Here is a 24679-nt window from a genome sequence, read left to right on the forward strand (position 1 = left end):
CGAAGGTACCCCCAATCACCTCTATCACCTTCATCACCGTCATCATCAGATAGCACAGCTTCTCTTTCATCTTCTTCGTTCTCTGGCTCTGGCGGTAACCATAAGAGCCCATCGCTCTCAAAATCCACTACTTCGGGCTCAAAGGACTCTTCACAAGGAGGGCTTCCCTCCTTCACATCGTTCCATTCATTCCCTTGTAGTCTAGTTTTATCTATCGTCTCCGTATCCAGTGAGTCAAGATCTTGATCAGGAGGAAAGCAACCTATGTTTGGATCTATATTTACACCAACGTCATGAGCTTCATCTGACCCATAGATATGTTCTACTTCATCAAGGCTGATGGCACCATAGTAGTCATTTCCTTGAGAGTAAGATTGTGCAAAATCAGATTGATAATCGTCATCCTCATCAGCTTCACCATCACTCCTGCCACTACTAATCCTCGCAAAAATGAGCAACTGAACAGATAAATTTAAACTGAGACAAAATAGTGAAAAGAAAGAAAAAAAGTTACCTGTTTACAAAGAATTCAACTTGATTTTCAGAAGAATCTAACACATGCCCATAAGCACCTGAGCTCCTACGCGATGATGAATTCTGCTGCTCAGAATCCATGTTTGCCGAGACACGACGGCTAGACGGGGGATTCATCTTGGGTTTAGGAAAGGGTCCAACAGTTGAATCAAGGGTGCAGTTGCTACTATTAGAGGTGCAGTTGGAGGCAGTACTTGCCACACTTCTAGCAGAAGGGGATGAACTAAAATGAAGGCTAATAATAGTAGCACCAGTATCAGGGGGAACAATGCCTTGCTCCCACTGTTTGTAGCAGTAATTACAAACCCTAATCCTTTCTGGTTCCTCATGAGTATCCTTAGTTTCATCAGATGGAGATGGGATAGAATTAGCAGCGCATTTGGCACAAAACACACGACCGCAAAGCCGGCAATGGTGCCTTCGATTAAAAACAGTGAACTGAGCATCACACTCGTAACACACAGGACAGCTATGGTCAGGCATCCAAAAATCCCTCGACATATTTGAGGACTCACTCTTTCTAGGGATCCAAGATTTGACTATGTCGACAAATCCAGGTGCTGCTTTGTTGTTGTTATCCGGTGAATCCATTTACTGAATCTCCTCCAGAAGCAACAAGGAGAGTCATCATGATGATAATAAACCCATTTGCTTAGCCGCATTAAGTCTACTACTAATCCTTGATCCCCTGAAGATGAAATTAGTTATAACCACTCAAATCAACAAACTTTACCTGAACGAACATGAAAGAGAGAGATTTATCAACCTGGATTGAATAAGATATCTCCGAGGACCAAGTCAAATGGGTCACTCTCAAACTTCAAAATCCAGAATTTATGCCCGATGATATGATTCAAAGATCATTAGATCTCTCACTTCCAATTTCTGCAAACTCGAATCCTTCTCTGTCTTGATCCCAGAAACCAATAAAACCCCCCACGAAACCAGCAACTCTCGCTGTCACGAAACTCCGAATGCTAAACTACGCGAGGAGAAGAAAAGAAGTAATTTTTAATTGACAAAATAAGAAACAACCCCAAAATGGTAACAGAAAGCACAAGATTTCTTATGGATAAGAATATGAAATCAATTTCAAGGAACCAAATTAACCATAATCCCACTGAATAGTGCCAAGCTGAGATAATGGGAACGGGCAAAAACTCAGATTTTTTTTTTTGTTTCCTCCTCGAAATTCTCGGATACCCGACAAAGAGATTCAAAGAGGAGAAGAAAACAAACACAAACACACACAAAAAAAAAATCTTAAAAATTGAACAGATACAAATCAGGATAAAAGAAGGTTTGAATGGATTATTACATAAACAAAGATTGGATTTGCAGTTTCTTTTTTGTGCTCCTCCTTTGCTCTTTTTTTTTTTTTTTCTTTCTCTTGTTGTTTCTTTCTCCCGTTTTTATGTTCACGACTTGTTTGTCTGATCTTTGTTTGTTTTTGTTGTTTGTTGCCTTGTTTCTATTTCACTTTTTAATTCGCGTATATTATGAATATATCCCATATCATTATATCTTACACGTATCTATCTCTAATTAAAATACACACTTTTATTACATGCTATAATTGTATATCACATGTATAGATCTTCATTATGTCGACTAAATATAAAAACAACAAAATTTTATATAGAAATGACTGGCAAAGAAAAATTAACTTATTACTTATTAGCTTCCTTCATTGTTGTCGACCATATTAAAAAAATATTTATTTATATATAGGTTCATTATTAATATAGTTCAGTTATTACAATTCCAAAAGTCTGTATATGGCTGGCTGACATACTGATTAGCTTACATAAAAGAATCAAAAGTTTATGGTCTTAATTAGGCAAATCAATCTTAGATACGAGATGATCTAACTAATTATATAGTTTTAATTTTTAAATCAGTCAAAATTTTAAGAAAGAAAAAAAAGGGTGGAGGCAGTCAAAATGTGTGTGTGCATGGGAAAGGAAGAAAAGAAGCACGTGACGATGATTTGGTGTCAAACACGTGAGCTTCCAAAATGGATGGCTGTCAATCTTCGGATGTGATCTGTGTAAGAGAGAGGATGACAATCCAACTAAACGAGTATATAGATGATGATACTTGTATAACTCAAACGACCCTTTATATATATGCATTTGCCGTGCCCATTCCCATAAACCAAGAGACCCTTTTTGTTTTTTCGGTTGTCTAAAGATTGATTCAAGAACAGTTTTGAGTTCTACTTGATTTTAAAGAAAATCTCAAAAGAGGAAGGCCAGTGCCCAAATTCACATTACAGTGTCTTAATGTTGTGTACAAGACAAGAACATCAGAGACAGAAGGAAAACTTGCAGGTGTCCTCATAATATTGGTTCAACCAAGGATTGGGAAGATGCGGGCGATGTGTTCCAAGGGAACATTCTCACCAGTATTTTTCTTAAGCTCCGGATGGTTAAATTCATTCTGCGGTAAGACAATACTTCCATCCTCTTTCTCAACAATCCATCCACTGTTAGTCACTTGCTGCTCAATGAACTTTTCTAGAGATGCACCATCCATGTTAACAGCCTGTGCAAAATGTTTCACAACTAGTGAGCAAAGGCATGTATCGACAATAAAAGTTCAACAAAATAGATTACTAAAACTATGATGTGGAAGAAAGCATTATACAAAAGTGAGAGATTTCACATCCAAAAGTCTACCATTTACTAAAGCTAATCATGTTTAAAGTCTGGCTGACTGCCAAAATCATAAACCAAATATCATACCTCAGCAAGCACAGATCTTGGAACCTTTTGGTAGCTTAAGCTAAGAAGGTGACTTGCATATGCTTGGATAGCTTGCTCAAAACCTGCATTTATTCTCTTGCATATTAGACGTCTACATACAATGTCTGAATAGATAGTACCAAAAAGAAGTAATCAAGACGATCAGATGGCTGGCATTTCTAGACGACATATATATTCTTAAATAACTAATCCAGATCCAGAACCTTGTTAATACATACTAAGCAATTTATTTATTATCCAGAACTTTGTTACCTGGAACAGCCTCAAAAATGTGACGGTTCTTCGCTGCTTCATCCCAGAACTGTTGGAACCTCGCAGTCTGCAAAAGTAAAACAAGTGTTTCAAATACTCATTGTACACCTTTACAGCTCCAAGTCCAAACTTATACTGATGTTTGCGTACCTCAAGGTAGTGTGAGAGGACAATTAGCGCCTTGAACTGCTCCTCCATTTGCTGAAACCACAATACAAACAAGTGCGTCTATTAATTCTCAGAATAAAGACTGAGCTCACTAATTCCGAGTAACAAAACAAATTGGGTACTGATGATTGCGATACTCCTATCTAGTTGTCAATCATCAGCGACTAAAGAAACATATGAGAAATCTTCTATCTCTGAACTGGCGATAGTCTCAACTCATAAACCTATGAAAGCAAATTATTAGGAAATAAGAGGAAAGAAACGTACCACTCTCTCAGGAATCAAGAAGAGGCAAAGGCTGAAGTCTGGAGTTGGCATAGCCATAAGAGCCTTCACAAAAGAGAAAACAAAATCAGAGAGAGTAATGCATACATAAGCCAAGAAACAATGGTAGTAATCTGAAAGTGGTCAGCCAGATATACCTTAACCAAGATTTGAGCCACGATATGAGTATTCATGCGCTCAGGCTCAAACTGCATAAAAAAAAAACAATACCAGTAAACGATCGGAGACACTAACTTTGGACAGGTATGGTTTTGATGATGATCATACGAACAACTAGAGTACCTGATAGAGACGAAGCAAGCATAGATTTGCTTCCAGACTATACGTTTGCGATGTAACCTAAAACAAAATCATAACGAAACAATCAATGGAAGAAGATTTCAACAACATAAAGCTTAACACATTCCAATGTAATCCTAAATCAGAATCCAGCGATGCTCAAAAATCGATTGATAAAAGGAACCTGCTCGTTAACGTGGTTTTCGAGATCGGGTAAGATTTCAGGGTTGAAAGGATTGACGGCGACGAGCTGCTCAACAGTGTAAGAGCTCTGTTCCTGCGGGGACTCGATCTCTTTTCCCATCTCTCCTCTCCTTCTTTCTCTTTCTCCGTTTCTGTCTCTTCGTTGGATTTTTTTACCAGCAGAGGAGATGATTCGCGGCTGAGATGAAACGGATCTAGGGTTTATGAGTAAAACGACGAAGCTTTGTCGTCTGGGCTTAGTGTTGCAGTAGAAACAATTTTAGGGTTCAATTTAGAATAATAGAAATTCCTAAGGACTCTTTTGGTAAATATGTTTTTCTGCCTTAGCCAATGTCAAAGTTATTTATCGAACAATCCTAAGGAGTCTATATTATTTAAAATTGAACCCTACAATTTTGTCAATTGCAACACTAAGCCATGCCACTATGGCACTATCCATGTTAAAAGCTATCTTGAGGTATGCTAACAAGTAACATCAGTATAAGTTGGGAATCACTTGGTGCTCAATGAATCCAGAACTTTGTTACCTGGACAGCTTTGAGAATGTGACGATTCTTGGCAGCTTCATCTCAGAACCTCCCAATCTGCAAAGGTAAAACAAGTGATTTAAATACTCAATGTACAACTTTTCGGCTCGCAAATTGTACTGATGTTTGCATACCTCAAGGTAGTGTGATAGAAGAATTAGTGCCTTGAACTACTCATCATGACTCTTCAGTAAAGACCGAGCTGATTTGAATAATTTAGAGTAGCACAATAATTAGAGTACTAGTGACTATAATACTCAATCTTGTCCATATTTCAAACATTAACGACTGAAGAAACATTTGAAAATCCTTATCACTGTATTGGCGATGAGTCACTTTTTCGTTGAATTAAGTCTGGAGTTGGCATAACCATCAGACCCTCGAAAGAAGGCAAAAGTGAGAAGGTACTAAAACACATTAAGGAATGGTAAAAGTGGATATCCTTAGAGAGTATAAAATCATAATCTTTCTATTCAAATTTCAATATATACAAGTAATCTTTATATACAAACTCAATCTCTATTTGTCAATACAGTTCACAAAAAATGAATTCTTTAGTAATAAAAAAATAGTTTCTTTCTTTATGTAACAATCAATGGGTTTCCTTGTTGTGTTTAGTCACAGCTTCAACGAATACGATTCACGTGAGAAAATGGCTCGGAACCTGCTTTTGGAGCAGCTTTTTTGGCGGTCTCTCGTACTCCAAAAACATTCCAGAATCTCAGAGTCTCGTCTCCTGCTGCTGAAACTACGGTACAACCATCTGGACTCTGTAGAAAACATAATAAAGAACACGAGTTTTAGGACAAAATACCTCAAAGACTTAAGAGTACTTTCACCACCAAAAAAGAAATTGATGAAATTACCTGGGCCATATATAGAACTCTTGATGTATGACCAGTGAGCTCAGCCATTTTCACCATGGAAGGGTACTTCCAAAGTGTAAGCTGATTCTGTGTAAACCCATGTGAACTAAGCAACTCTCTTTCATTCTTGCTCCACAACAACGAACAAACTTGGGAACCAGTGTCTACTGAATTCAGGCAAGCCCCGGTGTGAGTATTCCAGAACTTGATGGTCCTGTCTCCACCGTCACCACCAGTTGCAAGCAAATTCGCTTGGAAAGGGCACCACGCAAGAGCTTTCACGGCAGATGTATGTTCTTCGAGCCTGTGCAGCCATTGCGTAGTTGAGTTTGAGGAGGCGACAGAACGATCCCAAATGTGTACCACATTGTCGTTGCCACCACTCGCTAGTTGCTGTCCAGATCCTGACCACTTGAGACCACAAACCTCTTGAGTGTGACCTCGGTAAGTTTCCACAGTGGGTGATCTGATCCTCACATCATTGTTGATGATAAGTCCGTCCATTCCTCCAGTAGTCAGGATGTGATTGTTCCATGCCAATGATCCTACTCTTGACTGGTGACCACCCTTCAATGTTCTTAGCTGCAAATTATGATATACACACATCAGACTAAGACCCTTAAATGTTTGATATTATATCTCAACATAAAAAGAGAGGAATTTGAGTAAATTACTTGACGGTTGGAAGCAGAATCCCAGAGCTGGACTTCAGAGTTGTTGAGTCCAAGTGCAACATGACGACCATCAGGCGCCCAATTGATGCTTGTGACAGGTCCTTTCTCTTCATCAACGGTGACAAGCTCAGATGTAGAACCGGTGGAAGCATCCCACAAGTAAACAGTGTGACCCAAGGCTATGGCTAGGACATTAGCACTGCCCCAGTCTAGCAAGTTGAGGTAGAAGTCATCCACAATGTCAGGTGCATCCAATGTCCTCTCAGAAGTCTAGTATTACAATAGAAAAGTTAGTTAAAACAACAGATCAATACAACTCCAAAAGCAGCAACAAGTAGGTGGGGAGTTAAAGGATCAAAACACAATAAATACAATAACATACCTGAGGAATGTATCTACGAGGCTTCACGGATTTAGGCTGCTGGTGAAGAGAAGCAGAGTGATTGGTGGGAAGAATATCTACAGGAGCTTGAGGTTTGTTTCTGAAGGCGAGGATCCGAGTGTGGTTGAGGTTCATGGTCTCAGCCAACTGCTTCCTGTAGGCCTCCTTGGATGGTGAACTTACCGCTGCTGATTGATCCTTACCTTTTCTCCCTTCCATAAGAGCGTAGTGTGCATAATCGAAATCCATAGCTGATCTGTTGGGTATGAACTTGTCCAGCTGGTGGATGATAACACATAAAGCAAATCAGTACAACTCAATCAATACCACAAATCGAATCTAAGCAAGAACAAATCAAATCAGAAACAGAATAAACAATTCGTTCATTAATTATCTAATTCAAAGGGGGAAAACCCTAAATCACAATGGCAGAACGGTATCATTCATATAACGGAATCGATGATTCTGAATGATTGAAGAGGTAAGGGGGTGGGTACTTTACGTTTTCCTTGGAAGTTTTCCTGGGGAGAAAGTGTTCTTGAAGTGGGCACCGATTCAAACCTATATCCATTTTATCAACAAACAAACAAACAAACAAACAAACAAACAAACAAACAAAAGACAAAAAATCCAATAACAAATAGAAAACACACACAAAAGCGATGGGAAACGAAACAGATTAGAAGATCTAAGAAGATTAAACAACGAGAGATTAGATAAAAGACAAATCAAATTAAAGCCTGTAGAGATGGAAAGCGTTAGTAAATTCGAGAGAGAAGAGCAAAGCGCGCGAGAGAGAGCGAAGAGTTGTTAGTTCTTCGCAGATGATGAGAGAGAGAGGGGAGAGAGCAGATCGAAGTGATTGAGAAAGTTAGAAATTTGGGGTTATTTATATAATGTACTTTACATTAATTTTTAGTTCACATTCTAAATTTATTTACTTAAAAAATGATTCTTTTTTTTATCTTCTTTTACTAAATCTTTAATTATTTTTGGTTTGTTTTGTTTTGTATTATTTCATAGTAAAAATTCGATTATATGATAATAATTTTTATATAATATGACAAGATTTTTCATAACTTTACTTATTTGGTGCTAAATTTAGAAACAAAACTTATATTCATGCTATTTGTGAGAACTGTCATTTTTTTTAACATACTTCATGATTATAAACTTCTAAATGCATATATTTATATTCTTTTTAAGATATATATGAATAATATCATGTACATTTCATATACAGTTTAATGATAATTTACAAAATATTTGAATGTATTTACAAAATGCAAAAAACCAAAAACACTCTTTTCTCTCTATGTGATTCGATCTGATTTGGCTTCCCTCTATTGACGTATTTGTTACTCTTCTTGTATATTGCAAAACCAATTATGTCTTTGATCACAAGCTATCTTTATTCCAGTTATCGTATAAACTAAACCTAATGCATATTGCAATATAACATTCTTAAGTCTAGACGTTTTATTCATTTTTTTTTTTATATGTTCATTCTTTTGCCCAAAAAAATTAGTTGACAATATATATCTTTTCAGATATTCGACATGAGTGAATCGAGCGTTCAAAGCTGCCTCATAATCATCACAATCACTGAATCGCTCAATAACCCCTTCAGCCACTAAGTAACAATCGATGTCACTGATGTTGAGGATTGTTTCTCCGGTAGACCTTGAAGCATTGTTTTTGAGGATTACTACCAAAATCCATCACACGTTGTGAAGGTGTAGCCCTGAAATTTCGGTTTATTCGGTTAATTCGGTTCGGTTAATTCAGTTTTCGGTTTATTTTGATATTTGAAAATGTTACCGAACCTAACCAAAATAAAATTCGGTTCGGTTACTTCGGTTTTCGGTTAATTTTCGGTTTTCAGAATTAAAACCGAAATTTTGTCTACTTTTGTTAAAAAAAAAAGACTATTGGGCCAGTTATGAGAACCAAAATTTTGGACCAGTTTAACTTTGAGAACTGGGCTTAAAAAAAAAATTAGGCCTATTAGCAAAAAGAAAAAAAAAACATATTTGAGATTTTTGTGAGCAAATCGACGAGCTTCCTCTGACGAATCGACGAGCTGGAGACACACCGGCGACAAAACCTTTTAGGCGAACCTCGCAGATCCGACAAATGATATGAAGAAGAAGATAAAAGATATCCGAAAGAAAGAAAAAGAAGAAGAAGAGATCGAATGAAGAGGAGGAAGAAGAACAACAACAAGAAGAAGGAGAAGGATAAGAAGAAGTAGAAGAAGGAGGAGGAGATAAACAAGGATAAGAAGAAAAATAATAAGAAGGAGAAGTAGAAAAGTTCATGTCAATCTGTTGACATCGAAGAGTAGGAATCGAGATTCACGACGGCTATTAGGTTAAGTTTGATTAGAATTAGAAAAAAGTAGGGTTTTGTTTTTGTTTCGGTTAACCGATCGGTTAAGGCGAACCGAACCGAAATAACCGAAAACCGAATACCCAAAATAATTTCTACCGATCGGTTATGCTCTTATAACCGAAACCGAACCGAACACCAAAAATCTCGGTTCGGTTCGGTTCGGTTCGGTTATTTCGGTTCGGTTTTTTATCCCAGGCCTATGAAGGTGTATGATGTTGGTTCGGCTTCCAAAGCTTTGGCTTTGTATTATTATATAATTTTAAGCTTTGGCTTTGTATTATATTAAGTTTAAATATATCAGTCATAAATTATAAACTTCTTAAAATTTTATAATTTACTATATATAGTAAATTTAAGATATATGTATGTTGAACATACACTTTTTATATTAACCGAGTAATATCTGTTCGTTTAAAAAAATACAAATCACAATAAATGCAGAAAAATACATTTTATTAACTTTATGTATTATATAATGATTCACTACATTTAAAAATTAAAATAAAAAAGAGATTATAGGAGAATAATTTTTTTAAATCTGGAATAAATCTTCTAAATATCTATATTAATTGTAGAACTTATATATATATGAATATTTAAAATATTTTAATTGTGTTTTGTTATAAAGATAGTAGAGAGAGTTAACAAACCTTGTTTGGATATGAATATAATAATTTAATGGTATTTAACGGTAAATGTTTCAAAAAAATATTTTTTTGAGTAAAATACTAGTATAGATACGGTTTTAATATCAAACCGACAATGTCCCTCGAACCGGGAACACTGTCTTCCTTCTCAGAGTATTGGATTGGTTCGGTTCGGTACGATTTTAAAATCAATTTGAAATTTCAAAATCGAATCATACCAAAAAAAGTCAAACAAACTACTAAGACAGAATTGGAAAGCCAAACTCAAATTCATTCTCTCGTGGTGATGTGCATCATCCTCGAACCCTCTCTAGCCGTCGGGAAACAAGTATTATTCTGACGCCGATGAGTCTCTATGACGAACAAGAGAGAGAAGAAGAAAGAGAGAGTTTGTTAGGATTGGAAAATACTTTCTTCATTCAATTAATCTGTACATTTTACATGTGAGTTGTATTATATACAAATATCTATTTTGAGTTAATCAGCTAACCAACTAATTGATTTAAACCAAGATTAAACCAAAAGCTCTCTCAATAGTCCCCCTCAAGATGAGACGTATATATTATGAAGACTTATCTTGGATTTTAGATGATGAATTTGATGAGGAAACAGAGGCTTGGTGAGTATGTTTGCAACCTGGTCTTCAGTATCGACATGTAAAAGTTTGATGAGACCTTTGTCCAGCTTTTCACGAACAGTATGACAGTCCACTTCGATGTGTTTTGTTCGTTCGTGGAAGACAAGGTTAGTGGCAATGTAGATTGCTGCTGTGCTATCTGAGAAGAGAACCGGAACAGAGGGTGACTTGATCCGTAAATCAGACAACAAAGTAGTAACCCAGATCATCTCACAAGAAGCAAGAGCCAAGGCTCTATACTCTGCTTCAGCAGAAGAGCGGGAAACAGTTTGTTGCTTCTTGGAACGCCAAGAGATGAGAGATGAACCCAAGAACATGGTAAAACCAGTGGTAGAACGTCTGATATCTCAACAGCCTGCATAACCCAAATCAGCAAAGGCTTTAAGAGTGAGATCCGAATCCGCCGAGTAAAAGACATCTTGGCCAATGGTGCTTTTGATGTACTGCAGAACTTGATACACAGCTGTGAGATGAGATGTGCGAGGAGCAGAAGAGAACTGGCACAGCTTATTCACAGCAAAAGTGATGTCCGGACGAGTAATGGTCAAATAAATTAACCTGCCAACAAGACTTCGATACATCTCCTTGTCATGAAGAATATCACCATCAGTCTTGGATAACTCTAGATTCGGAACCATAGGAACATTCACTGGTTTACAAGCCAACATACCAGAGGATGTAAGAAGCTCAAGAGCATATTTTCGTTGACAAATAGAGATGCCAGAAGTATTGCGAGCAATCTCCAATCCTAGAAAATATTTCAAAGGACCAAGCTCACGCAACCTGAAACTCTGTTTTAAAGCTTCTGTGAGTTGACGAGCACCAGTTTCAGAGGTACTGGCAATGACAATGTCATCAACGTACACAAGAACGGCAAGAAAATCAGAACCATGGCTTTTAGTAAACAATGTGTGATCACCATGTTCTTTAATGAAACCCAACCGAAGCAAAGACTCTGAAAATTTCAGAAACCATTGACGAGATGTTTGTTTAAGACCATAAATGGACTTCTTCAAACGACAAACAACATTCTTAGGCATAGAGTCCCCCTTAATTTTTGCATACCCTTCTGGTAAACGCATATAGATATCCTCATCTAAATCACCATTCAAAAAAGCATTGGAGATGTCAAGTTGAGTCAAGAACCACTTCTTTGAGGCTGAAACTTTGAGCAACAATTTCACCGTGACCATCTTTGCAACCGGTGAAAAAGTCTCATTGTAATCTAAACCCTCCTTTTGAGTGTACCCCTTAGCAACCAAATGTGCTTTGTAACGTTCAAGACTACCATCTGCATAAAATTTCAAAGTGAACACCCATTTGCATCCAATCACTTTCTTACCTGGGGGTAAACTAGTAACATCCCAAGTATTAGTGCGCTCCATTGCACCTATCTCCTTATCAACAGCTTCACACCATTCCTTGGATTTCTTTGCCTCAGTATATGATTGAGGGATTGGAATTTTAGTGATGTTATTAATATAACACTTATAGGATGGAGAAAGTTGTGAATAAGAGAGAAAAGAGGAAATAGGATGAGCAATATCACTGTCAAGAGAATAACAATGATAATCACTCAAATGAGTTGGTGGTTTCTTTATTCTCGAAGTAGAAATTTGTGATGGAAGTGAAGAAGAGGGAGAAATTTGAGGAGGTGAAAGAGAGGGAGGATCCAAAATACCTGAAGACAAAGAATCCAGTGGTGTGAAACCTGCATTTTGAACATCAAGCTTCGTAGGATCTGCCATTGGGAAGATATCCTCAATAAACTCCACATTTCTAGATATATATGTCATGTTACTCTCCAAATCCATGACTTTATATCCTTTGTATCCTGCAGGATAGCCCAAAAAGATGCAGGCCCTTGCCCGAGGTTGAAATTTGTGCCTCTGTTTTGGAGAGGTTGGGGCGTAACACAAACAACCAAACGACCTGATACGATTGTAGTCAGGCGGCTTACCAGAAAGAACCTCATATGGAGTTTTATTTGAAAGCAACTGAGACGGTGTCTGGTTGATCAGAAAAACCGCAGTCAAAATGCAATCCCCCCAAAGAGTCAATGGCACATTCGACTGGAAGAACAAAGATCTTGCTACATTCAGTATGTGCTGATGTTACGTTCCACCATTGAGTTTTGTTCAGGAGTTTCTGGGCAAAAGTGATATGGAATGATTCCTTGATCCTGATAAAATTTAGTGAACTGAAGCTCTTTTGCATTATTGATCTAACACTCTTCACTTTGCAACTGTACTGTGTTTCTACTAATTTGATGAGAGCAGGGAACACGGTTAGAACATCACTTTTGTTCTTGAGTAAATAAACCCATGTTGCTCTGGAGTGATCATCAACTATAGTTAAAAAATATCTATATCCTTCAACTGTTTCCATTGAAAAAGGTCCCCAGACATCAATATGTAACAACTGAAAATTCTCATTACAAATGTTGTTTTCAGATTGAAAAGGTAACTTCCTCTGCTTAGCCAGATGACAAATATGGCAATAAGCAGGCTTCTTATTCTTGTGTCCAGTAGTTCCCAAAGCTTCAGAGATAACATCCAGTCTTGTGTAAGAAGGATGACCAAGCTTCTTGTGCCATACACTGACATCCACCACTGCATAGACATAGAGTTTGCCAATACGACGACCTTTACCAATCATCACCCCCTTGGTAGGATCATGTATTTCACAACAAGTGGGATCAAAGATCACTCTAGAACCAAGATCAGATGTTAACGAACTGATACTGATCAAGCTTAAACGGAACTCAGGAGTGAACAGGACATTTGTGAGAAGAATGTCCTTGTTCAACCTATCCATGCCTACTCCACTGATCTTAATATGCTGACCATTTGGCATATTCACAAAACTCTCAACAGAGGCATCCAAAGAGACAAAAACATCTTTCTCATGTGACACATGGTGAGTTGCACCAGAATCAATCACCCATGTGTCATTTGACAAAACGTGTTTAGAAACCGCTCATATGCCAATGAAAGAGTAAACATGGTTAGAGAAAGAGATACCAGTGTGATCTAAAGCCGACTGGGAAGTACTTGCTTCAGCTGGAGTGACAACTGGAGCCGTGGATTGAAGCTGTGAACTGAAAAGAGCAATGATGTTCTCGAGTTGGTCTTTAGAGAGATTACCAATGATGCCTTCAATCGATTGTTTCTCAGGCATAGGAGACAAAGAAACTTGTGCTGCCACAGGTTGGACACCTTGTGGTTTCTGAGTTTTCTCACCAAACTTCCCTTTTGGAGTGAATCCTGGTGGAAAACCATGCTTACGGTAACAACGCTCTGCAATATGTCCCACTCTGTTACAAAAAGAACAAATTGGTCTACCCTTGTTTGGACCATTCTGAACATACAATATATCAAGAGTAGGAGAGAGAGCATGAGCCAACGGTGATTGAGACACTTGAAAAGCCGTAGGAGGAGTGACAGTAGTGAAACCTTTCTGACTATCATCCTGATCCAAAATCTTGTAAACTTCAACAAGTGGAGGAAGAGCTTTCTTGGCAATAATCTGTCTGCGAACAATAGCATAAGACTCATTCAAACCAGCCAAGAACTTAACTATTTTAGCTCTCTCTGCCTTCAAATATATACGAGCAGCTTTACCACACACACAAGGATCATCCGGTTCCTCTGAACCATCAAGTTGATCCCAGAGAGTCTTCAAACGAGTGTAATACTCTAATAAGGACAAAGAACCCTAACGCAGATCCTGAATCTCCTGAGTAAGATTATATGTGCGTGGGAGATTGGTCAAGTGGTAACGACCGTAGAGATCACGCCATATATCAGTAGCATCATTCATACGTAGTATACTACAATAAATCTGAGGAGAGACAGCATTAAGCAACCAAGCTTTGACCATACTATTGCATCTAGACCACATATCAAAATTTGGATCCGTAACTAGAGGCCTAGGCAAAGAACCATCAATAAACTTCAGCTTATTCTTTGCATCCAGTGAAATACGCATCACATAACTCCAATCATCATAGTTCGTTTCATCTAAACAAAGAGAAATGATGTTCAAACCTGGATGATCTGCACTATGAAGGAAGAAGGGTGAGTGAGACGGATCAACGATCGCTGGTGATGCAACAACTCGCCAGACCCCAGAAACCTGAGAATCGGTCACTGGTGGTGAGATCGGAGGAGAGACGTTGACATCGAAGATGGATCTGGTTGATCTTCGAACAACGGAACTTGTAGAAGCCTTCGATCGAGCTGGTTTCCGATTCGCACGAGCTACAGTCACCATTAAGACTTAAAGGTGAGATCAAAAGACGAAGATGAGAGCTCGAAACTTGAGAAAACATATCAAAATCGAAGAAAATTTGAGTTCAGATGGCTCCGATACCATATGACGAACAAGATAGAGAAGAAGAAAGAGAGAGTTTGTTAGGATTTGAAAATACTTTCTTCATTCAATTAATCTGTACATTTTACATGTGAGTTGTATTATATACAAACTAGATTCTGACCCGCACGTACGTGCGGGGTTGATTCCAAAAACTAAGTCCAGACCATGTCCCAATAACCATCTCCTAACCTATATAATATTTTCTTTACCCGTAAAAACCCTTCTCTCTAAATCTAAATAGTAAATATCTCTGGTAGCTCAATAAATCATTTTCTCTCATTTATTAAATATATTTCAAGCTAAAATTAATTAATATTAATAATTAATAGTTTTACCATAAATACAAAATTGGATAATTATGTCATATCTATTACAAATTATTATAAGATTTTAATACTATATATTAGATAATATATATGAGAAAAATATAAGATATCTAATTTGATGTTTTGTTTATTTTGAAAAGCTCAGAAACAACTTGAAAATCCGCGGGATTCTTTTTAAAAATAGAAATATTTAATCATCCAAATTTTCAAATTTCCTCTCGTTACCCAAAATTCTCATCTTGTATTCAATCGGAAATAGTTTAGAAAATGTATTTTATTTTATGAATTATCGTTCACGTCTCATACCCGTTATTTGAAATAAATAGCTTTACAGAATTTTTAAATATATATTACTATCCCGTCCCTCTTGTATTTCTCAAAACTTTCGAAGTTATTATAATTCATATGGATCAAATGCATTTAATTTACTATGGCAATGTGTGTTATCTAATGGATTATATAGGTTGGTATTTCTTTGGCTTTATCGATTTCTAAATATTATGTATCACAAAGTTTATTAAATTTGCTTTGTGGTTATTTTCATTTTTTTTCTGGCAATTCTTGGTTTCGTCTTGTTTTTTCCTATCCTATTGTGTTTCAGTTGTACTTTTAACTTGAGACATTAATAAAGTAAAATAAATTATTTTCAAATTTGTTGACCCAAAAAATAAATTATTTCCAAATTTATGTCTTGTTCTCATTCTCGATTTTTTTCTCCAATTATTGTGTCCCAACCTTAACAAAAGATGATGCATGTTTGCTCCATATATAACACTGATGAAGTGAAATTGATGAAAACAAATCACGTGAGAAGTAAATTCTTTCTAAATGCATTCAAAAAAAATTCTTTCTAAATGCTTCACGATTAAAAAAACATAAAACGATAGTTTTGTGAAAATGTTTGAACCATATTTTGAACAAAATATATTAATCTTGTAGTGTGAAGAGCATATATACACTTGTAACTTGTGCTTAGAAACCACTATTAATACATCCACCAGAAATTAGCTTATATGATATTCTCTAAACATAAAGGTGTGTTAACATGAAATAAGAAGACAGTTCTGACTTCTCCTCATAAACAATTTATATAAACATAACTTTTCTACTAAAAAAATTAGAACCATATATTAAAAAACATATGAAGAACCATAAAATGAATTAAAAAAATATATTTCTAACACCATACATGATAAGAATACATTGCATTTGGAGTTAAGAATGGAGTTTGATGTTTTGACGTTTAAAATAAATTATCTCAATTTGGCCAATATTCACAATCTGGAAATAGATAAAAATATCGGATTAGTATGTATTTGAAAAGAAATTAGATACAAATTAAGTGAATAACATCTATGAATATTTATATTTGTTTTTGAACGGATCAATAAATCGACTTATGATCAAGTATTGACCCTAAAACGAAAAACAATAAGAATACGCATAAGAGGTTAGTAGAATTTGGTAATATACATCTGAGAAAGAAAACTAATTGATTTACTTTAAAAAATTTCTTCATTGGTTGTGAGGTAATAGGCATAGAGGTATGCTTAATATTTACAGGAAATAAATTGTACACAAAATTAGGCTGACATCTATTATACCAATGATAGTTTTGTGTAATAGTGAAGTACCACTCTTTGATCACAACATGTACTGTCATGTTATCCCAGCAACTTCATCTCTTAACCTATACATGAAAAGTTGAGAATGTTATTGAAATATCTTCTGAAAAGTTGAGACCACTATTATACAATTTAAATAAAAAAATGTGTTAACTTCTCACCTGAAATTAGAAGACAACACCACATAGGCTTCTCCAATTCTAAAACCTACATAAACATATCATAATTATTTACCTTATTAATTTAAATTATTACTGAGATTAAATAGAATAATCATAAACTAAAGGAAAATAAATTGGACATCTAAGCATATAACAATATCTAAAGAAAAACAAAGAACAAATAAATTTTGACCACAGAAAATAAGGTTTTCACAAAGAACCCTGTTGGACTTTTTTAGACTAATGAGTTATTGTGAATTGTCTTATTTATAGATACATTTAGTCGGTTAAGTTATTCATTAGTTTGTCAAGTTTTGCTAAAAAACTAAATTTGATTGTTTTTAATGTTAATTGTCAAATCAAGGAATCTTTAATACATGTTACTCCTCAGAATATGCTATATTGTTAAGGATGAAAATAAATGTAGCATATAGTCTACCAAACTTTGGTAAGTTAGCTAAGATTTTGTAAATGAGAATATTTTAGAATCATTTATCATATGTTAACTATCCGAAATTTAGGTGCAAAATGTCAAATTGATAATTTATTAACCGTATATTTACCTTTAAGAAAGATATTCTCAGACTGGATTTTTCTAATCTTAACAATATAATTTGAATTGTGTTATATGTAACATTAAATTATGGCGTGTTAATTGTGTGGGTAGATTTGTTTACCTTTAATGGCATCTGCAATATATTATCGTTTACAAATATTATATTTTTTTTATTACTTTTTGTTTAAATCGATTTATTGAGCAAACTTAACACAATTAATAATTGTTTGGTTACGATTTTTTGGTTATCTGTTTGGCTTCAAAAATTATTCTTATTCTAATTTCAGTGGCATTTCATTGTAATAATCTCTAACCTTATGTCTTTTTATTAAAATATTTCCTTTTAATAGTATATATTAATAGATTAATAACTGTTTGGTTACGATTTTTTGGCTATCTGTTTGGTTTCAGTTGATCAGAAATTACTTAATTTGTAGTTTAATTCTTAAGAATGTGTTTTCAGAAAGTGTCCTTCAAGAGGGGAATTGTGGCTGTATGCAGAGATCACCATTTCCTTGATCTTTTTATCTATTTGGTCATCTAAATATAGTTCTGTCATAATGTTGTAAACCCCTGGTTCTAGATAATATTTTTATACATAGTACTCCTGCATGTATGCGTTCTATAGATAAAAATTTTGATGAGCTTAATAGGTCATAGGTGAAGCTGGGTTCTGTAGACTTGTTTGTGTCTAACATATCAAATCAGTTTTGGCTGTTCGGTTATCTTCGGAAAAAAACGTTTTACTATTCTAGTGGAATCAACTGATATTTTCATTGTGAACTTTGTGAATTTCTTCAGTGGCTTTTCTAATGCTATTGCTTCATTTGACAATTTCAGCTCCCGCATATATTTGGATCTTTTTGTGGCTCAAGCTCCTGCTAAATTCAATCCATCCTTTATCACAAGATCAGAAAATTTGGGAAGTAGTCTTGTTTCCATCTCCTTGGATATGATGAAGTTGCATCTGACATACTAAATTTACTGTGCCATATTAAGCAGATCGTTTTTAGCGTACTACTTTAAAGAGTGTCTGTTGAAACATGCATTTGAGAATCTTATTAAGTTCAGTAATGCAATTATTTACCTGTTTCAAGAATTAATATTATCGAAAATTGATACAAACTTTTAGAATCTTATTTACGTTCAATATTGAGTTGTAATGTAGGTGCTTTTACTTGTGTAAATAATTCAACTTGTGCAAAGATCTTCATTTTTCTTGTGATACGTACCGAGAAACAGTGATTTGGATGGGATGGTTCAACTTATTTTCTGCTTCTTTTCAGCTAACTAGGAATTGGTTTCCTGCGAAGGAAGCTTCACTTAAGCGTAGATACATCTTAGAATTGCTTTATCATCTCCACAAAGGTCATGATTCAAGTATTCTTCCAGCTAATTCCAAAAGTGAACCGCCTCATTGTGGAGTTTCAAGCAAGAATGATCAAGCAAATGAAAGCAAGAATATGATTGAGAGCTGTAACTGGAGGAAACCATTTGATGATTCATCATCAAGCGTTACAGGCATTTCCAAAACAAAGACTTGCTCGCCAGTTCTGATTCATAGCAAAGAAACTTTTTGCACAGGAGGTTATGACCCTCAGTCTTCTAAGCTCCGAAAGGTCTTTATGTCGCCTATAGAGGAGGTAAGATTGCCTTCTTAATATCTTCAGTTTGGATTCCACTGCTAATTATCCCATTTTGATAGCTATTCTATACTTTTTTTCTCCCAAACTAGGAAGGAGTGAACAGGAGTAGAGATTCAACTGCTGCTTCTTGGTATAATGACATTCTTCTTTTGTTGTCTGATGATGAGAGAAGCTCAGACAAGAAAGAAAATTTCTTAGTCACAAGTTCAAATGTGATGGCTAAGAAGCCAAAAATATTTGTAATGAAGATGAATATCGACAATCTAATGCGATAATTATGTCTGGTTCTCTAATCTCGTAGCCCCATTATGAATAGATAATCTCGTAGCCCCATTATGAATATCGACAATCTAATGCGATAATAGTATATATATTGCAAAGATAATTTATATCAACATGTGGAAATTCATATTCAGTAGTGCTCTTGTCTCTCTTATAAGACAAGTATAAAAGCTTCGTTTTTCAACAGACAAAAAAAAACAAAAGAATCTGCTGTTATTTATCGAAGTAGAAGGATGAAAACGGATAAGGAAAGGATCACGAAGAGAATAGTTTCAAAACAGAGAAGCAATCATCACATCACGGGATTGTCATGGGAGAGGAGGACTGATCATCTAGCTGCACCTCTTGCTCAGTGTTTCCTTCGTCTGTGGACATAAGCCATCGGGCGAAATCGTGCATTGACACCATCTCATCGTCAATACCGTCTTCTAAAACTAGAAGACAAACGTCTTTCAAGCCTTCAACCAACATAAGGCCCTTGTTTTGGCAACCCTCGCAATCTTCAATAATCCCTTTAGCCACCATAAGGCACACAACTTCTTTTACCATGATTATGCAACCCCCGAGACACGAAGCACATAACAAAAAGCATGGTTTCATCTTCTTGTCTTGCAAGTTGCAAGCAATCATATGTCAAATTTAGAGAAGCATATATGATTCCACTAGGTCTAGGTCTCGTAGAGCCATCTGCCACCAGCCGATATGTGAACACTATTGTTGTACCAAATTTTTAATTATTTTCGATTTATTTTGTTTAGTATTATCTCATAGTAAGAATTCGACTATGTGGTAATAGATTTTATGAAACAAAATTTATGTTAATGCTATTTGTGAGAACTGTCATTCTTTAATACACACTTCATAATTGTAAACTTCTAAATGCATATATTTAAATTATTTTTAAGGCTATGTATAAATAATATTATGTACATTTCAAATATAATTTAATGATAATTTACAAAATATTTGAATGTATTTAGTATTTACAAATGCAAAAAGCCCAAAACACTATTTCCTCTCTATGTGATTGATCTGATTTGGCCTCCCTCTATTGATGTATTGTTACTCTTTATATCGTAGAAACCTAATGCATATTGCAATATAACATTCTTAAGTCTAGAAGTTTTATTCATTTTTTCTTTTGCCAGAAAAAAAATTAGTTGACAATATATATTTTCACAAAAGAGGAGAGTGCTTTAGTTGGGATTTTGCCTAAACTATTCACAAGTGGTTCCACCACGGATATCATTATCATCACCTTTTAGCAAAACGATCCTAAGTTGTGTTGTTGTGATCACATCTTATTATCAGTAGTAAAGTATATATATACATGGTTGCACCAAAAGAAACAAAAACTACAAACTCCATTGTTAATGTTATTTGGCCTTGACATTCATCAGTAAAGATAAACAAGAAGACCTTTCCGCAGTAGTCATTACATGTACGTTCTTAATAATCAGGATATGCGCCATCGCCATGATCAGCAAAGGTTATTATAGCTTTTCAAGCTCGATATTTAGACAATCCCCAACTGGATTATAGATAATGATTTTTTAATAAATACAATATAAAACAAAGAAGACAACAATGAAAATCGAATTTGTAAAAGTACTTCTTCTTTGTTAAACTAGCTTCAGTGGAAGTTTCTCAAGCAATAGTGATCAAACTGGGAATATAGACAGAGGATTTAAACCTACAATCCACTCCATCTATCTTAATCTTTTTGCACATATCTCCCCTTACAATATAGACCCAAGCTTCTTTAGGTTTCTTGCTATGACAACACAGAACAAAGCTCTTTCCATAGATGTTATTATCCACGAAGTAACTTATAGACATGTGAGCAAGTACCATGGGGAAGTCAGGTCTTGAGAAAGGCATGAACTTGATCCACACCACATTGTCTCCAACGTCCCCATTACCAATTTTCTTCTCTGTCACCCAAATCTTAATCTCTCTTGTTCTTTTGGATTGTTGTAACACTGAAAACCGATCTCCCTTGTAAACCGAGAGGACACGAGTATGGGAAGAAGCTCTTTTCCCTCGCACGGTAGTTTACAAAAGATCTTTTCTATCTCATTCGAAAAATCAAGCATTTTGATGAAATACTCGCCAGTTTCGGGATAATAAGAACCTGTCCAGTACACATTTCCATTAAGGCACACCCTAGGATAGGAGTCATGTGAATGTGATGTTAACTCTTTGAGAGAAGAGGGACGATGAGTTACTTTCCACGTATTGGTTGCAAATTCCAAGACTGCAAATCTACGGATCAAATTATTATTGCAATGTCCAATAATCTTGTAACTCTTTTCGGGGTTTCTACCATCGTAACCCATATCTCTGCCACATATCTGATCATCCTTGGCAATCCATTTAGTGTGTCTCAGCAACAGTTCCAAACCAAGCATCCTTTTTCAAAGTCTGTTATGAAGAAGTAACCATCGCATATCCCATCGAGATAATAATGGCCAAGGCGTAAATCTAAGCATAAATCAGTCACTGTTATAGTTGGATCGTCGTTGAGATCGACGCTTATTGAAGAGATTTGAGAATGTGTCTTTAGCATGAATTCTGGGCGAGCGCAAGCAAAATTTTTGTTGACGAATCTCTTACTGTTGAAAAGAGTGTTCCATTCTGTGCAAACGGATCTGAAGCGAACAAGAGATAGAGGTGGAACTCGAACGAGTATCTCTTTTTCCAGATTTAATGGAAGCTTTCTCGGCATCATTAGGGTTTTCTGTGTAAAGAAAGCAGGGGAAGAAAAAGTATATGATGTGTATGAGAGTAAAATACTAGGGTTACGTACGATACGACTCTCTCTATATATTTACTTGTTATACAAATCATCTATATATAGTAATAATATCAAACCGACGTTTAGGATCTGCCGACGTAAATTGAACATAAAACTTATTGTGAATGGGCTCATCACTTATTAATGGGCTTATTATATTACCTGTAGTTGAACTATTTGAGATTGTTTTTGGTTACCCCCAAACCAAATATATAGATGTTGACACAAATTGTTGAGGGTTTTATTTTGGTCATTAAATTTCCCAAAAAAGTAAGACGATAAAAATCTATGAAAAAAAGACAGCAACAACATTTCTTGTTCTAAAGATAGATTTCTACTGAAATTTTTTTGACACGAAACAAGTTTTAAGGCGTTTTGTGATGGAACGGTATTCCCAATTAACAATGTGTGAAAATATGACATAACGTCAACTTGTATTGGTGGTGCTGAGATAAGTTCATCAACAAGTATTTGTACATACCAACTGAGGGATATTAAAAGTTTGAACAATGCATAGCCACAACTTAAGTACATACAGAAAACGTTTTCAGTGATCCCAAAAGATGATTGAACGTGTGTTGTCGCTTTTAGTAGCTTTCTCTAAGATATCTCGGATAAGAGAAAGTTTGAACTTCTTTCTCTAAAACCCGAAAACATCTAGCCTGTAGTGTAGTCCAAACCAACAAGCTCATGGATCGCATAGCCGTCAGCCACAGCGGCACATATGGCGTGCGAGCATGGTATACCCAATGAATTATACTCCCGGCAAGTGCATGTCTTTCGCTTTAGATTGACATGGAATGAATGTCGTCTTAAATCGCCCTTCACATAGTACTCAAATGCGTCAACACGCGGAGCTGTTAACCCCTCGGAGATCTTTAAGTTTTGGCAAATCCATTCATGAACCTTTGGAGGAAATGAAGATGTCTCAGCTATCACAGCCTCTCGCCTCATTGCAAACCATGTCAGCAAGGTTGTTTGGATAAACTCCAGCAGCGGTATTATGGGCAATTCTCCTGCTTCCTTTAAGACGGAATTAACAGATTTGGCAACATCACACGTCATAATATTGAACCGGTTACCCATGCAATGTGAACGCGTCCAATGGCAAAACCCTATCCCCTCTAGATAGTTTGCACACTCCGGCTCAATCCTACCAATCTCGTCAAAGGCTGCATGAAACTCGTCTACACGATATGCACGTGCAGCTTCAGAAACAAGGTCAGCAAGATCACGATTGTCGAAAATAGTGCAAATCTCACGGTGCAAGTAAACCACACACGCCCCATGCGAGGATTTAGGATATACCTACAACAAAACGAAAGTCATGGTTACTTACTTTCGGTGGATATATTCTCTGGAATCCTCATAATGCGCTGAACAGTTATATATCATGCCTGGCTTATTAAATGATAGCATTATTATAACTAATCTCCTGTTTTTTTTTTTTTGAATCAAATGTTAAATAACTAATCTCCTATTATCAATAACATAATTCACTATTTTGTGCGACAATGTAAATAACTTGGCAACTCAAACTAGCAACCAATATTTATGGCAGTCTTCATAACCAAATACTGAAAAATGCTGACATAAAATTAAACTCAATATCATAATATATCTCCAACCAACCAATAACCTTTGCTATAGTAACTGATGCAATAAATTCATTATGATAACTTACCCGGCGTATGCCAACGCAAATTGAGGAATGCCACTTGGAAACAAACGCCAAATTATCACTATCTGGTATGACCGTATTGAGCATGCGGAAAAACCAATCCCAATCTTCGTCAACAATCCCAAACGCCAATGGATATTCTTGAAAGTTAGGATCTTGGCAGCTTGCGATTAGGAGGCAACCCTCGAATCTCACACGTATAGGAGCTGCATCAAGGATGATGACACGACGCATGGATGCGAACCCACTTAAAGAGAATGAGAATGCTAAGAAGAGGTACTTGAACTTATTAGCTTCCTGATGGAGGTGCGTAACGGTTCCGGGATAAGCCTGACCTATACAATAGAGGTAAGAAGGCAGCAATGCGAAACTGTTATCAGGCTCACGTGATTCCCACACTTTCCAGTAAGACACCATCGCCTTATGATTGTCTAGAAGAAGTTTCAGAAGGTCAATCGCCTGAGCAAACTTTGATTTTTTTAAGCTCCTTAAGAACTTGGTTTTCGCCTGTATACGGTATGCACTACGATCCTCATCCTCAATGGAGCATGTGTGTCTTAGTTAGCACTCGTAATCAGGTAATTGTCAGAATCTTCTAGCTTGACAATATA

General features: G+C 36.0%; 5 protein-coding genes and 1 pseudogene across 5 annotated transcripts in view; all 6 read right to left on the bottom strand.

Annotated features, from left to right (window-relative positions):
- Positions 1-1977, bottom strand: part of LOC104727596 (1-phosphatidylinositol-3-phosphate 5-kinase FAB1A-like) — a 9992-nt gene extending 8015 nt beyond the window's left edge. Inside the window, exons 1-3 of the mRNA XM_010446688.2 lie at positions 1853-1977; positions 1301-1516; positions 515-1222 (exon numbers count right to left, since the gene is read on the bottom strand). Of these exons, the coding sequence (XP_010444990.1) occupies positions 515-1125 (611 nt within the window). The 5' untranslated portion in view covers positions 1126-1222; positions 1301-1516; positions 1853-1977. The remainder of the gene's footprint in view (positions 1-514; positions 1223-1300; positions 1517-1852) is intronic.
- On the bottom strand, positions 2729-4681 carry LOC104721492 (eukaryotic translation initiation factor 3 subunit K). Its single transcript, XM_010439483.1, has 8 exons — positions 4471-4681; positions 4290-4346; positions 4145-4195; positions 3990-4052; positions 3705-3755; positions 3555-3621; positions 3282-3364; positions 2729-3081 (listed from the first exon to the last, which is right to left on the bottom strand). Exons 1-8 carry the CDS (start codon positions 4588-4590, stop codon positions 2887-2889), a joined length of 687 nt encoding a protein of 228 aa, XP_010437785.1. The 5' UTR covers positions 4591-4681; the 3' UTR covers positions 2729-2886.
- Positions 5471-7809, bottom strand: LOC104721493 (cell division cycle 20.2, cofactor of APC complex-like). Its single transcript, XM_010439484.2, has 5 exons — positions 7442-7809; positions 6940-7218; positions 6558-6827; positions 5884-6465; positions 5471-5787 (listed from the first exon to the last, which is right to left on the bottom strand). The coding sequence occupies exons 1-5, from the start codon at positions 7508-7510 to the stop codon at positions 5644-5646; spliced, it is 1344 nt and encodes a 447-aa protein (XP_010437786.1). The 5' UTR covers positions 7511-7809; the 3' UTR covers positions 5471-5643.
- Positions 12601-14892, bottom strand: LOC109127223. The gene is made up of 3 exons (XM_019231753.1): positions 14340-14892; positions 13671-14267; positions 12601-13595 (listed from the first exon to the last, which is right to left on the bottom strand). The coding sequence occupies exons 1-3, from the start codon at positions 14890-14892 to the stop codon at positions 12601-12603; spliced, it is 2145 nt and encodes a 714-aa protein (XP_019087298.1).
- Positions 21238-22318, bottom strand: LOC104727599 (annotated as a pseudogene).
- Positions 23045-24485, bottom strand: LOC109127224. Its single transcript, XM_019231754.1, has 2 exons — positions 24072-24485; positions 23045-23695 (listed from the first exon to the last, which is right to left on the bottom strand). Exons 1-2 carry the CDS (start codon positions 24483-24485, stop codon positions 23045-23047), a joined length of 1065 nt encoding a protein of 354 aa, XP_019087299.1.

Source organism: Camelina sativa, chromosome 11 (genome assembly GCF_000633955.1).
Source record: "Camelina sativa cultivar DH55 chromosome 11, Cs, whole genome shotgun sequence".
NCBI classification, from domain to species: Eukaryota; Viridiplantae; Streptophyta; class Magnoliopsida; order Brassicales; family Brassicaceae; genus Camelina; species Camelina sativa.